The sequence below is a fragment of the Numenius arquata genome, chromosome 3, assembly GCF_964106895.1.
Source record: "Numenius arquata chromosome 3, bNumArq3.hap1.1, whole genome shotgun sequence".
Classification (NCBI taxonomy): domain Eukaryota; kingdom Metazoa; phylum Chordata; class Aves; order Charadriiformes; family Scolopacidae; genus Numenius; species Numenius arquata.
The window spans coordinates 23,211,390-23,227,293 of NC_133578.1; the positions used below are offsets into that span (position 1 = coordinate 23,211,390).

The 15,904-nt window shown below is 37.2% G+C and overlaps 1 protein-coding gene across 4 annotated transcripts in view; it reads left to right on the forward strand.

Annotated features, from left to right (window-relative positions):
• Nucleotides 1-2,764: 2,764 nt before the first annotated feature.
• The window catches only part of DYNC1I2 (dynein cytoplasmic 1 intermediate chain 2), a 29,827-nt gene continuing 16,687 nt past the window's right edge, over nt 2,765-15,904 (forward strand). The window contains exons 1-6 of one of the 4 annotated variants that reach the window (XM_074145451.1): nt 2,801-2,928; nt 4,431-4,548; nt 6,523-6,637; nt 9,332-9,422; nt 13,845-13,904; nt 15,152-15,267. In XM_074145451.1, the coding sequence (XP_074001552.1) occupies nt 4,441-4,548; nt 6,523-6,637; nt 9,332-9,422; nt 13,845-13,904; nt 15,152-15,267 (490 nt within the window). In that variant the 5' untranslated portion in view covers nt 2,801-2,928; nt 4,431-4,440. Of the gene's footprint in view, nt 2,929-4,430; nt 4,549-6,522; nt 6,638-9,277; nt 9,423-13,844; nt 13,905-15,151; nt 15,268-15,904 lie in introns of all 4 variants that reach the window. The other 3 variants (XM_074145453.1, XM_074145454.1, XM_074145452.1) reach the window with 3 other exon arrangements.

The window sequence follows — 15,904 nt, forward strand, 5'->3', positions numbered from 1 at the left end:
CACCCCCAGTCTCCTCGCTGGCAGGGCAGGATAAGAAGCTGAAAAGTCTTTGACTCAGTGTAAGCACTGCTTAGCAACAACTGAAACATCAGTGTGTTATCAACATCATTCTCATCCTAAATCCAAAACACCGCACTATACCAGCTACTAGGAAGAAAATTAACTCTATCCCAGCCAAAAGCAGGACAAGCTATTGGAAAACTATAGCCACCATTTACAACAATGGGGATGTCAGTGCTGCAAAAATTAGGTATTGTAGTTTCTGTGTAAGATGAAGGACTAATGTAAAAAATAGTAATATGACCTTCAGCAGATACATGTAGGTTCAGGACCAAGAAATACACTTCAGCACTGAAGATCAATTACCAAAAATCACTTGGCTAAATTCATCACAAATGTGAAATATGTGGCTCCTGCATTCATAATTCTAAATGTAAACTTGAAAAATACTACTGGAAAGCTTCAAATAAAAAATTGATATTTTATGGCCAAACAAGAAGCATATGTAAAATACAAAAATAAAACACACATTCTTGTTTTGAGGTGCACACATTATTGTAAGTGGTATTAAAAAATTCTGGCAAATAAATTCAAAGGCGACAGCTGTTTGTGGAAGTTTATTACTATCATATTCATATTTCCATCTCTGAAGATAAATGCAACCCCTTCTCTTGCACATCATACAATTTTCTTTGACAGTTCCACTTACAGTTTCTCTGAATGGTAACACCCATACTCTTATGAAATGCATGGGGGTTACTCAATGATCAAAAGCCATCTAGGCAACACAGTTTTTCTAATTTTTCTTAAGGTATAGTATGAACCCTGACTCAGATGGAAGACTAGAGAGAAGTAAATAATCAACACTGATTCCTGCAGCAATTGAAGTTCTCCTGGGAGCTATCCCAGCAAAGTACCAACCAACCTGTTCAGTTATCATACATAACAGGATTGCAGCCTGACAGAGCCTGACTGCAAATGCAGTCTTTCTCCAGTGCTCATCAGCAGGGGTTCAGAAGATATACTCACCAGACATAAATGTTTGTAGATCCAGTGATTTTAAATAAACTATTCCAATTTGAAATAGCAGAAACTTTAACCCTCTCTGGAGCTGTTAGTTACTGCCTCCAAGAACTTCATTTCATAGAGTGTTGTGAACACATGCTCTACTTGAACTATATGAGTTGTCCATATTAATTCTATTTTGGCAAGCAGAGTTTTGGAAGATCAGCAGTCTGAGAAATAAAGCCCTTCACTGACATAGTAGTCTACAGCACTAGCTCAGCAGTTATGAAAAAAAGGTAGAAAAACTTGATGTATGTTTCTACAGGATACAAGTGGTAATATAGTTATTTATTTAAGATGGCTGGGGAATCATAGAATGGTTTAGGTTGGAAGGACCTTAAAGTTCATCTAGTTCCAACCCCCCGGCAATGGGCAGGGACACCCGCCACTAGACCAGGTTGCTCAAAGCCCCATCCAGCCTGGCCTTGAACACTTCCAAGGATGGGGCATCCACAAGTTCTCTAGGCAGTCTCTTCCAGTGCCTCACCACTTTCATAGTGAAAAATTCTTCCTGACAGTCAATCTAAATCTACGCTCTTTCAGTTTGAAGCCATTACCCCTCATCCTACCACTACATGCTCTTGTAAAAACTCCCTCTCCAGCTTTTTTGTAGGCAGCCTTCAGATACTGGAAGAGGCTATAAGGTCACACCAGAGCCTTCTCTTCTCCATGCTGAAAAACCCCAACTTTCAGCATGTCAGGAGAGGTGCTCCAGCCCTCTGATCATCTTTGTGGCCTTCCTCTGGACCCAGTCCAACAGGTCCACATCCTTCTGGTGCCGAGGACTCCAAAGCTGGTAACAGTGAAGTCACTTAGTATCAGTGGTAGCTTATAGCAGTTTGGGTTTGGCATAGCTTTTGTGCCATTCAGCACACACAATGAAGCAGTTAATTAATGTACAGAGTCATATCAACCTGGCAACTAAACTCCTCTTGCCAGCATCAACGCAAAGCAGTTGCAAAGTGTGGGTCACTTTGTCCCTAGCCTGACACTCACAGCAAATCGGGCTTTTGTACATTTTACCTTTAGCACGCGGAAGTGATTACAGCCACCAGCCTGACCAGTCTACGGTTAAACTCACACAGCTCGATCGGTGCCCGCACGGGGCTGACTCGCGTCGCGTCGCTGCCAGCACAGCGAGGGCCAGCGTGGGGCCTCACCCGCCCCCAGAAACCAAACCGAAGGGAGAACGGCAGACCCCCGCAGGCGGGCGGCCCGCCCGGCCCTGCTCTCCTCAGAGTCGGCTCTCCTCAGGCCCGACACCGCCACACCCAGTCACGGACCCCGCCCGCGCGCTCCCGCCGCCGCACGAGCCAGAGCAGAGAGCGCATGCGCGGCCACCGCCCCTCCAAAAGACTGCATCTCCTATCATGCAAAGCGCGGCTGCCCCACCCTCACGCCGTAGGGCGCGTTGCATGTCGGGCGTCGTTGTTCTCAAAGCTGCTCCGCCGGTTGGGTTTGGTGCCGGACATCTGGGAGCACCCTACCCCGGCCTCGCTTTACGCTGATTCCCCGCGGGAGTTCCTGTCAGATCTCTCCCCCTGACAGCGCGGGCGAGCGGGACGTTGGTGTCTGAGCGCGCCGCGGTACGGTGTAGGCCTCCGTGTCCTTCCTGTAAGTCCCAGCGCATCCCGCAACGCTTTAGGAGCTGGTGTGACCCTCGGCGCCCGCCGTAGGCCGCTGTTTGTCAGCTGCCGGCGCCTTTGTGAAGCGGCGGAAGCGGAGTAGGGCCGTCGGAGCAGGAGGAGGAACCGCTGCCAGGTGAGCCTGGCGCCGCCACTGCCCCTCCCAGTGCGGACCCTCCGTCTTTCAGCCTCCCCCTGTGGGGCGCGGCAGCAGAGCGGGGCGGGAGGGCGGCCCGCGGTAAGTGGGAGGGGGTACGGGCGGGCTCCGTGGGGGGGTTGGTAGTGCTGCCTTCGCCTGGGCCTGAGGGTGCCGTGGGGTGGGGTCCGGTCGGGGTGGGGGTGCGCTGCCAGGCTCCTTCCCTGGCGCGGCCCGTGCGGGATTTGGGCGGGGAACGTGGTCCTGGCGGCAGCTGGTTGGTGCCGCTGTCATCTTACACGGGGCGGGCGCGCCTCGGTCTGTGCCTCCTGGCTTTCCTGGGTCGGTACGAGAGACGGGTGGAGGCGGGAATCCATGGTGTGGTGACAACGCACCTTCCGAGTGCCCTTTTAAAGTGACACGGGAATGCCATTTATCAACTCCGACAGGAGATTTTACTTATTTATTAGCACTTAAGTGTTTGCAGGCGACATGGAGGAATATGTACATTTACACTAATACATATGCTACCAAGAATATTGGGGTAGATGTATGAGGCTTGCATCGTTTTGCATCTTTTTCTGTTCTTAGATGTGCTATGCAAACACTTGCAGGTATTGTTAATTTTGAACTAGTGAGTAGTTATATTACTAATGTGTAATCCAGTATCCTTGTTGTCAAGCATTTATGGATTCCCTTCTCTGTTGTAGAACCGCTTCTGAGCTTTCTCTACTGACTTGGATTTGCTTACAAACAGTAAAATTAAGCTTTTATTCACTCAGCCCATTCACATGGTTTTTCATACCTGTGTTCTAAATATTTGTTAAGTTCTGTGGTGTTTTGGTTTTTTTTTTTTAATCTTTTGTTTACCGTTGACCTTCTTGTCTGTATTTAACTGCGTTAGCTATTTAGGAAAACTTTTTGTTAAATTTTTGTTTTTAACAGATCCACCAATTTCTTAGTAGCATACAAAAAGTTTTGGGAAAAAATTATAATACACATATTTTACAGGGTTTTTTAGCCATCACACTTGTACTTACTTTGTGTTGCAATTAATAGTAATCCTACTAGATCTTATAATAAATCTGTATTTTGAATACTACAACTGCATGTAGAAGGATATATAGCTTATATACTGCTAAGTTATAGCATGCCAAGTGAAGTTGAAGTGAGAAGTAAAAGATACTGTGTTGGTACCCTTCTTGCTCTTTTCGTCTCATAGTTGGCACTGTAGCTGTACAGAATCCAATGGCAAGATCAGATAGCCCCATCTTTGGTGCCTAATGTTTCTTTCAAAGCAGTTCCTTCAAACAGTGTCAGAACTACATTGGGAATGGATCCTGTCACCGTGTTGTAGTTCTGTTTGAACATAGTTTTGTTTTAAATCAGTCCCTTTAGTATTGAGAATGTGTTAAGTGAAAGAAATGTGGAATAGGATGTGACTTTTTTTTTTTTAATTATTATAATAAGAGTTTTCACAGATCTGGTTTTAAAAAGCTAGTGAAGTTATCACTAAATGAACTAATTTAAAGGAAAGCCGCTATCTTAAAAAACAAAAGCAAAAAACCCCAAAACCAAACAATGGTATAATTTCTGTTGATCAGTGTTTCAGCCATGTCTGACAAAAGTGAACTGAAGGCAGAGTTGGAGCGCAAGAAGCAACGATTAGCTCAAATCAGAGAGGAGAAGAAAAGAAAGGAAGAAGAAAGAAAGAAAAAAGAAGTAAGAAATAATTTTCTCTTTGAAATTTTTTTTTTTGTATATGTATTGTATTTTTTGTTTGTATATGCAACTTGCCCAAAATTTAAGGGTAGGTGCGCTCAGTCATTGGCTACATGTTATTCAGGGAATGTCTATTTAATGGTTGGTTGCTGATGCAAATGTAGCACTTTGATTTTCTGGTAAGAGCAAACACCTACTGTTTTCTTTAGAATTATCCATATGGTAAGTTAGATGTTAACTTTTTTTAAAAAATCCTACACTTGTATAAAGTTTGGATTTCTAAAACTACTTTTATGCATGGGACATTGTTAATGAAGTCACTGCAAAGTATTGCACAAAAGCTCTGCTTAGTGAGCGGTGATGGTGTTATTTAGATAATTCATTTCTGAAGTGGTGTTCTGAGGATGTCCATATGAATTGTCTGTCTTGTATTGTACAAACAATCTGCTACGTTCTTCTCCTCTTTGACTCATTTTAGCCTGAATTTTAAAATCAGAGCAACAGTCAAGATGTGTATGCTGCTTGTGTGTTACATTTGGTTTGTTAACAGTCTTCTGGATTTCTCTCTACAAAAGCATGTGACATCAGTGATTTAATATCATGTTTCTCCTGAATGCAGGTTATACCTCATAAATGAAACTTCTGCTGGAATGTTTTGGGGTACTTTTTCAAGACTTCTCTGCGTTTGGTTATGATCTTGCAGCTGTTGTAAATTAGCATATGACTGAAGGCTGGGCAGCTGCCAGCTACATGACTCAGAGAGAAAGGGAAATATCTCAGGTTATGTTCTGATGATCTTGTAACAGTGTGTTGCTTGTATCTGAGATTCCACATGTGATGTAATAGTTTATCAGTTGAGAACTTGCTCTAAAACTTGGGAATTGCTTTTTTTTAAAAGGACTTGTGCAGTAGATTAGAAACATAACGTGCAGTCATGTGAGGAGCAATTAGTATTTAATAATGGCATAGATATAGAAAAGCTTGGTCTAGATTTTGTTGCTTCTATTAAAGACTTGTGTTTGTATCATCAATTTATACTTACAAAATGCTCACTTGCGAATGTGGAATAAACACCATGCCAATGACTGAGTTTTGAACACCTTAAGATACAAAACGTATTTCTGTAATTGAATGAGCAGCTAAATGAGTGTGGAAAGATATAAAATGTTCAGCATCTTTCACAGTAGAGCTTGTGTTATTTCTAAATTATGGGGATGAGGATGTAATTTTTGTTGTGTATGTGAAATCTAGCAAATAACACACCTTAAAGAAAACTACTTAAATGCCTTGTAAACTTGAAGTCGCTGCAAAGTTTTTTTTTTTTAAGACTTTCTATTTTTCTTGTGAAACCTGAGATCCAAAAGAATGCTTTCTCACTAAACAGCTTGTTGATGTTATTGTTTTTAAAAATAGCTTAAAATGCACACATAGACAATCATCACTTTTACATCTTACACATACTTTCTTAATTGCTACACACTTTAATGTGTGCTCTGATTAGCCAAGTGTCCTAATACTTTCTTGACCAAAGAGGGTTGTCTCTTACTGTTGTTCGAACCCTATAGTTTTTTCTTTGACACAGTTATTGTCATTTCAAAATTGGAATAATATGGCCATGTCTTTAAAATGCTTCTATACACAGGTACATAGTACTTTTTTTTTTCATTCTTTGCATTTTACAGTGCTTAGCATTAGTGTAGAAAAAGTTATTATTGATCTTATGAAGTGTCAGTTACTCTGATAAATGAGGAGGTACTGTTTGTACGTTATGCCTTTTAAAGACAGGAGCAATTTTATGATTCCTGTCTGTCGTTTACCTTATCTATAGAAATGACCATCAGAATTACTACAGTTGAATATCTAACCTATATGATGATAGGTTTCAGTAGCATGAAAGATCCTATGATATCTCAAAAAATAAATGAAACGGTTCTTAATACCTCTTAAATGCTATAATTATTGAACTATTTTTAGACTGATCAGAAGAAAGAAGTTCTTCCTGTACAAGAAGAATCTGATCTTGAAAAGAAGAGAAGAGAAGCTGAAGCATTACTTCAGAGCATGGGGTTGACACCCGAGTCTCCTGTTGGTAGGAATGTTAATATTAGTTTGAGATAAATGTTTGGGGACTTTTTGTTTGGTTGTTTGGGTTGGTTTTTTGGGGGGTGGGGGTGTGTTTGGGTTTTACTGGGGAGGTGTGGTGGGTTATTTATGTAACTAGCATGAACATTTTCTGGCCACTATTTTTTGTGGTATACATGTCTGGGTTTTGTACTACTTTGTCCTGCGTGATCTCTCTTGTGAGTGTCAAATGATGTGCTCCAGTACACATCACTAGTACTATTTTGTAAAAAGTATGTTTTACACTTAGTGGATTATTTGGAGTCTTTATAAATATCATGTACTTGTTCTTTTTTTTTTTCCTATTTTCCGTGCACATTATTCTCCTGTATTTTTTTTCCTTTCTCTCTTTCATAATGCCAAATTTTAACTCTGATATTTTTTTGTGCTGAGTTGGCTTGTTTCCTTTCTGCATCTTTTACACCCTAATTTCCCTTATCTCAAATACTTGAGTGATGTTGGTGGAGTAATAGCAAGGCTAAGTATAAAATTTAATTATTAAGGATGATGTTTCATGTCTGTGCTGCTCTTGGATGGGTTAGCATATGGGTTGTTGATTTTTGCCTTTACATAGCCCACTTCTCTCTGGAAGACAAAAGTGAAGAGGGTGACAGTTTAACTTCAGTTTTTGTCTCTAGTTCTGAAACATAAGGAGTTTAAAAGGAGTTTTTTGAAACTCCTATGTTTGAAACATAAGGAGTTTTTTTCAGTTTGGCTCAATGGTGAGGGTCTATTTCAACTGGGTTTGTGAATGAAAAATAATAATTTGTCATAGATAAACTGTATCTGTGACTGTATCTTTATAATGGCTCTTGCAAAGTTCTCAAGCGTTCAAAAGTGAACGTGGAATAAATACCATTATAGCTGCTCCCATTCCAACAGCCGCAGCAGACAGTTCTAGTAGTTTGAACTGTTCTCGCAGTTTGGAGTCTGCCTTTAGGCTACGTTAGCTCTAGAGTACAGCATTTTAAGTAATCAGTTCTTACCTACTAGAGGTTTTTTTGTTTGGCAGTCTAATAGTTTAATGCCTTCTTGTGTGCGGTTTTGCTAAGGCAGCTGACGAGACTCTTGCAGAAATGCGTGTGGTGGTTGTTTTTTTAAATCTGACACTAATGGAAAAACTTTCTTGAAAACAGTGTGCCCCACAAGAGGGCACTGTAGCATCAAAACTAAACTACTGAGTTCTTCTGGCTGTGCTTACTGTTAGGTACAGCTGGCTGACTTTTGTAAATGGTAACAAGATATGTTTCTAATGTCACCCCTTCAATTAAGAAAAGGTGACATAAAAATGTCGTCGTTTCTGATAATGCATAAAAATAATGTAGGAATATAAAGGCCTTTCGTATAAATTATTCAGTAGATGGCGATAATGAATTGAAGAATATATATACGCTCATATACATCCGTATTTATATAGATGTATAAAGTGTGTGTATATATGAATTTATGAAGTACAACTCTAGACCTATATAAAATTCTCTCCTGTAGGATGAATTAACTTTTAATAAATTGAAGCATTCACTGTGATGATTTTGTAAATTAGTGTAGAATTTTTGTCAACCAGAGTTATGTCTCTGTTCTGAGATGGGATGGAAGCATTCCTCAGAATTCACAATATACTTGTGATTTCAGGAAATTCACTAGAAATGTTGCAGATCTAAATTGAGAATCCCCCTGACAGAGTGGATACCAATTTACATACATAACTTGTGTATCCTTGGTTCAAGGTTCTTCTTAAGGGTTGCTAAGGAATGAACGTGTCTTATGAATGTTTTACATATTGCTGAAAAGTGAAGTGTATAAGGCCCTTCAACACACACCTGATTCTTCAGCATAAACCGAAGTTTCATCAAATAATGACTTTCACTATTTCTAAAAAGAAAAGTTGAAAGAAATATCAAAATAGCTTTGTGTTTGTATCAGGTTGCACGTTATCATTCACTATTCTGTATCAGTTCCAAAAAACATGTTGCTTTTTAAATGATGATCGTGATCTTCATCTACATGCTGAAAATGAACTTTTAAGAAAAAGTTTTAATAGAACAGCACTAGACTGTCAAGTAAAAAGAAAGAAAACATGAAAATGCCCCCAAACCCAACACTAGAAACTCTGTTATAATAAACAGGTTTTATGTTATTTGATTCAAACTAGAACAAAAATAACAATATGCTGTATGACAAAGCCACTTTTTTTTTGTCCATGGTTTGATTATATATTTTGAAGCGAAAGTACCCATTAAATACATTCAATCCCTAATTTTTAAGAAAAACTCACATCAAAGCTATTTTAACAACTACCTTCCTTTTTTGTTTAAGCAACATGATTTAGTGGAAATTGCACTTTGAAAAAAGATGCCATCATTTGTCAGAAGTTCAGATTAAAAGTATATTTTCAATTCATTTTCTCTTAAATGTCTTTCCCTCCATGTCTTTTTTTTTGTATGCTCCAGATGCATAAATGCCAAACAACTGCATGAAAGTCCAGCATGAATTGTTAACATTGTCTTTTCCCCTCTCTTTCTACTGTTCATTTTCATCCATGTATTTTTTGTTTGCCATCACTTTTTTTTTGATACTTCATGTTAAATTAATTTGAAAACATCCTAAGCTGTGCAACCTCTGCGAGTAGTAACAGCGGATACCTGTCTGTTTCACTATTTAGTCCCTCCTCCTACCTCTCCATCTTCCAAATCTGTGAGTACGCCAAGTGAGGCTGGAAGCCAGGACTCTGGTGATGGCGCTGTTGGATCTAGGTATGTCACTTTCCGTGTCATATTCCTTTGCTTAATACTTGTATTCTGAACAATTAAGCTTTAGAAGAAATCAAGGTTAATTACTTGATTATAATATAATAATATGAGGTTGCAGTGTTACTGAATCTGTGAATGGCGACTATTCTACAGAAGTACTTTAAAATTTGAAATGCAACTACACTTCCTAATTTGAAATTGCCACTGTTAATGTGGAGTTTTTTAAACTTGCAAGTTTAAAGTAAAATGAGTCTGAATGTCTTGTGATAATATTCTCGTGTGCATTAATGTCTCAGGAGAATAGAAAAGTGGAAGAGTCCAACTTCTGGGCTTTTCCCAGCTTTTTCTAAAGGAGGGTGTGTATAGATGATAGGCTATTTCTTTTTTCCCCTCTATTCTAGTTGGTCCAATAAAAGATACTGTCTACAAATTTTGCCTTGCTTCTGATTTTGATTTCTTTTTTTCTTGTTATTTCACTTTGCGGCCATCTCTGTAACACAACTATGCTACTCATAATCTCTCTCATTTGGTCAAAAGATAGCACCATGTTAGTACAGCCACAGGATTTTTTTTTTCAGTTATTTGACCATTTTTTTGTGCATGACAGTTTGAGAAATGCTGCTCTAAAGAGAGTCAGATAAATATTTCTGTTGAACTAGGGATTCCAAGTGACAATACGTGGGAGATAAATGAGAAACACTATTCCAAAGGGTATTTCTACTGTTTCCCATGCACAGTCTGGAAATAGTATTTGCCTAATCAATTTTGGTAACCTATGTTTTTCTCAGCAAAGTAAATTCATGTACTTGAAATGTACTAAGTATGCATTCTGGGTGAAACTTAGTTAAAGCAGTTAATGAAGCAGTTATCATCAGTTACTTCTGTGCTTATATGAGCGGTTCTTTTGGAGAAAGAGTGAATACTTACACTGCTTTGAAACATCTTTTTAAAAGACTGCCGTAACATCTTGTATGTGTGTGGATTATGCATACATAGCTATATACAGTCTTAATCTGAAAATATTCAAGATTTTAATGACCTGAACAAAGGTTACAAGGTGCCTATATCTAAGTAGCAACCATTAATTTAAAATGGATAATACATCAGGCAACAGATATGAACCCAAATTATCTTTTTTTTTAGCAGTGCCCAGGTGTGATTTTGTGTATAGTTTATTTACTATGCAATTCAAGTTCACCTGTCATGTTAATAAAGAATGAATATAATTGCTTGTTACTCAGATAACAAACAAATTTTAAATTATTTTAAATCTGTGATTATTACTTATTAAATTGTCATTTTATATTTAAATTCACTGTCTAGAAAAATCCCCAAGAATCATTTGATGATGACTTTTTAATTAAAAAAAAAAAAAATTTCTTTCCATTCATACATAATTTAAATTCAATATGAAACAATATGTACAGGCCACATCTGTAATTGAAGGCCATGTTGCGACTGAATTGATCTCTACCTCATTGGTGTACTGTGCTTTCTGATTGTATGTTTCTTGGACATCATAACATAATGTAGTATATATAAATTTTCTTATGAAGCCTTGAGAGAACTCATATTTTAAGCCTCTGTAGCTTCATGTGTTTGCAGACTTTAAAACTAAATCTGTGCCTTGACAATTTCCCAACATGGAAGCATAAAAAGATTGAATCTTGAAGTCCTGGAGGTATGAATGTCTAGCTAAACTGAAGGCTATATAGAGTCACAGAGTCCCCTTGCTTATTCTCTCACCACTGGATAACATTCTTCCCCTCCTGCAGTAAACACATGTTGATATCCTAGTATATTAGTACCAGTTTGTACAGCATTCCTAATGTATACCTACGCTTGAACCTGAAAGTTAATGGGAAAAGTTGGACTGTGTGATATCCCTTAGCGTTACATCCGGCGTTTCTCAGGTGACTTTAATACCAACAGGAGATGTGTTAGCCCAAATTGTTCCACTATGGCTAATAATTTGATAATCTTAAAACAAACCCTTTCATATTACTGTATTATTTCAGTTCCTTTTTTTTTTTTTTGTCTGTGGCCATTTGTTCTCTGGCCGTGCTGCAAATATACTTTACAAAGATGATCTCCTTTGTTAGTTTAGTCTTTCCTCCTCTATGATGCTGAGTGTTGCCAGTAACTTTATTTAGTAATTAGTAGAGCAGTGTTCAGACTGTGTTCCTGCTGTTACTTCCATCTGCCTTGCTTTATTTTCATCAGTAAAGTGTTTTGATTCCCAGTTTGATACTGTTCTTTCTTTCTTTCTTTTCCTCAGTTAAGAGTATAAATTCAAGACTGGAAGTTAATGCAGTTGGTTTACTTCTAGGCTAGGTGGATGCTTCGTGGAATTAGTTTAAATGCAGAAAATACCTTTCAGAGATACAGGCAGCATTAGGAATTGCTTGGATACAGAAAAGTTTGGGCATATGTAGAAGAATGGGAACTTCTTTTCACTGAGGCTTCTAGATAAATTCATTTAACTTAGGGCATAAGAAACATCTGGAAAGTAAGAGGAACAGTATTTTACATCACTTTGGCGCATGTATAATACGTGAGTTTTATCTCGGAATGTTACCTGTATTTAAAATAAAATCTCTGAGAGACTTAACTGTATATCCTGTGCTGCTTGTTGACTCAAACTATTTTTAAAAGACAGACTATACCTTGTGCCTCTGAAACAACTGTTGAAAGTTAAAAGAATGCCTTGAAAGCAGGAAAGCAACCTCAGTAAGGTCTAGGTCTTAAGCAGACACAAAAGTTGGAGCCTTTTAAATTCGTAGCCCTTTTTTCCCAAGTTCCTCTCAAGTGGGAATGAGATAGTCGAGAAAATGTTTGACAAGTATTGTGGCAATGCAGCATTTGGATCTGTAGATAAGTCATCCTTTGCAGAAGCAACATGAAGGTTGGGGTAGTGGTGGTTTGGTTTTGTTTTATTTTCTTTCTTTCCTTTTTTTTTTTTTTAATGCATGGTTGAACAAAATATCAGCAATATCCATCCTGAAGTCACAGGCACCAAATTAAACTCCAAGCTTAAATCTATTTGGTCAAGAAAAATAGCAGAGACCTAAAGAATAAGTAAACTCAAAGTAACTAACTTTATGGTAAAATGGTGTGTTTTCTGATGCACAAAAGATATGGAAAGATTTTAGAGATTTGGGTATTAAGCTATTGCTGTGGATGCAATAGCAGTTACATAGAATGAATTGCTAAATATGAAGGCAGTGGATTTGTAGTTCTTAATTAAACTATAATTAATTATTCTTCTGATGTGTACTTTCTTCAAGAACAAGGTAGTTCATGACACACCCATATTTATGAGTTTTATTGGTATGGCTGGTACATCTTTGAGATCAACTTTACCTTTCGGAATTCTGTACCTGGTTTATAAGAACACTACTATGTATGGAATGGAAATGGAAAATTACCTTTTATTGACTTATTATAGTAAAATATTACATATTTTTTATTTTTTGTATTTGTTATAAAACATGATTTTAAAAAATTATAATAGCATCTAAGAACTTCAGAAAAAAACATGCATGTTCATCTGTTAATCTCTCATATAAGATTGTCCTTAAATTCTGCCTAAGCCTGATAGCAGGCAGCAGACTAAATTAAAATTTGTGGAGAAGGGATAAAGGCTAAAAATGAAGGGAGAAGGAAGATTTATTTCCCCCTTCATATTTCTTCTGATACAAAAGTGACTTGAAATGGATCTATTCTCTTCATTATTCCACATGACTTTGAAATGTGTTATTAATATAAAGCTCACTATTTTGAAGAGATTTAAATATCTTAAATGGACTTGGCTCTAAATCAGATGACACTTATAAGCCCAAGGCAGTGCTTAACCCATAATTACTGCAATGTCAGATTTGGAAACTCTAGCAGTTCTCTATCCCAGTGGAAATGTGTTTTTGCCCCTCCACCAAAAGGCTTATGTGTTGACTCATTTCCTTTACCAATATGACAGTTTCCTCCACATATTTACTGCTCTGGGCAAGATTGTGTTACATTAACAAATCTGTCTTCAGATGACATGAACAAATCTGAACAGATTTTTTTTAAAGGAATTTGAAGCTTTTAATGGTTCTTGTCAGTATTTAAAATATTTTTATTTACTTCTCATAAAGGCTACATTTGTTTGCAGATCTTTAACTTTCAGTCCTTAAAATAATTCAATTCTTTTCTAATAGCTCTGAATCCTGTGTTTGCTTTTTAACTTTTGTATTTACTGCATGTATTATTGCACTGAAAGTTTGCTGAATTTCCCTTAACTGATGTTACATTGCTTTTGTTTCTTGTGAACAATGAAATAGCTATAAACTTACTGTAACTCTGGCATTTCGTAGTGTGTATTTGCTTCACTAATCTCTGGCCTTTTTTGCTAATGCTGCATGGTTGTTCAACCTGGGGTATCAGGACGCTGCATTGGGATACTGATCCATCAGTTCTTCAGCTCCACTCTGATTCCGATCTGGGGTATTGCATAGATTTCTTATATTCCCTCTTTCATGTACTTACAGATAATAAGTATAAAAGCTAACTTTTTTCTTTAAGACTTCAAGTTGGTGTTAAGAGACTGTTCTGTAAGTTACAGAAATTCACTATCCCTAGACTTGGTGAAGTTTGCTTGCAATGGGAAATTTTTATATTTAATATATGTAAGATGCTTATTTCTAATAACAGAACTTATTCCTGTTTTTTCTTTGAGTCTTTCCTTAGCAAAATGTAAACTTCAAGAAGTAATTTATTTTAAAAGCTCAGAATAACCACATTTTAAACCAGAGTGATTCCCATCTTTACTTATAAATATGTTTTAAAAAACTGTAGCTCATTATAAGCACTTACTAAAACCCATATTGTGCTATAAGAATTATGATTCTGCCCACCATAATCTTTCAAAAGGGGTTACTCTTTTTCTTTTGCTTTTGTCTTAGGAGAGGGGTGGATAATAAACTAAATTTGAGATAGGTAAATTGTTGTTGGATCATTGCAGTATTACTACAATACATACTGAAATTGTTTTTTATAGGAAGTTACAATGACTGAACTAATGTTGTGTGGTTTTCGGAAGTATGTTATGCACTGTAGTTTGATACTAACTATACCTGCTGTTTATGGGATCTTCCATAAGCTAACGTCGGAAAGCTCAGAGGTTTTCAGTATCATATCCTGGAGTAATGTATTATGGATAAATCACTTTCGTGTATGAGTTTCAGGTTAGACTAGCAGTTCTGCATGCTAAGTAGTATTTTTGAGGTAGACAAAAAAGGGCAACAAAGTTAAAAAGGACTAGGAAATGCTTTTTCATTCAGAATAACTAAGCTGGTTTTCAAACTTTAAAATCCTAGAACCACTGCCGTATAAACATGACTTGTGAGCAGATCTGTTCCACTGAAAACAGGAATATGTCATATATATATACATACATAGCCGTACCCTAGTCAACCACAAAGAGCAAAACTTTAAAATTCTATCCTATAATCCATATATGTATATTTGCACATCTTTCTTTTTGTCGCAGTTGTATAAATAGCTGCTGATTTTAAATAATGACGATAAAATATTAGTCATAATCAAGTGACTTCTTCAGAGTTAAGTTTCTACTGGATTTAAGTTTGACTAAGCAGTGTTTTAACATGACTACTTGGGTGGTTTTTTAGGCAAAATGTGAAGTAATTCATAAAGTTAAATATTTTTTGTGATTTCTCTGTTCATTTATTTAGACGTGGACCTGTTAAACTTGGAATGGCCAAAATTACTCAAGTTGACTTTCCTCCACGAGAAATTGTTACATATACAAAGGAGACGCAAACACCTGTTATGACTCAGCCAAAGGAAGGTGAATGGTTAACTTGTTACTAAGTTATTTTTCGTTTATTATAATAATGATGACTGACTGAATTGGAACCAGCACTTGTGATCTTGAAACTTAATAAGGTAGAATTAAGGTTGATCTGTGAGATAACTGATATAAATTCTATTACTAAATTCATATAGGTCTTACTTAAGAGTGTCACTGTCATTCTGCATATTGTTTAACATTGGTCTTACTACTAATACATGCTATTTTCTCACTCCTAGTAAATACTCAGATTAGACATAGTTTCTTAATTAGCTGATAACTGAGAAAAGTGGGATATAGCTTGCATTTATGACACTTAAGAATCCACAGGCAACTTACTTGAAGGCTGTGTATCCTTACAACAAACTTAGCAATTAAATGCCCAGCTTCTTAAGAATTTGAATTTTTGTACCTGGAGCTTATGCATTGGGTTTTAAAAGAAGGAACTCATTTCTTCATTAACCCATGCAGTTTCTGTTCTCAGTAATTGAACATACGCTCTCTTTCAATCATGACTTGTTTGCTTTTCAGAAAAGAAATTTTTCCAAAGAAAACATAGTTGGCTAATAAATTTGCTTTTCAATGTTGAAACACTTGAATTTAGCTGCAAATGAAAATACTAATCTTGGCCTAC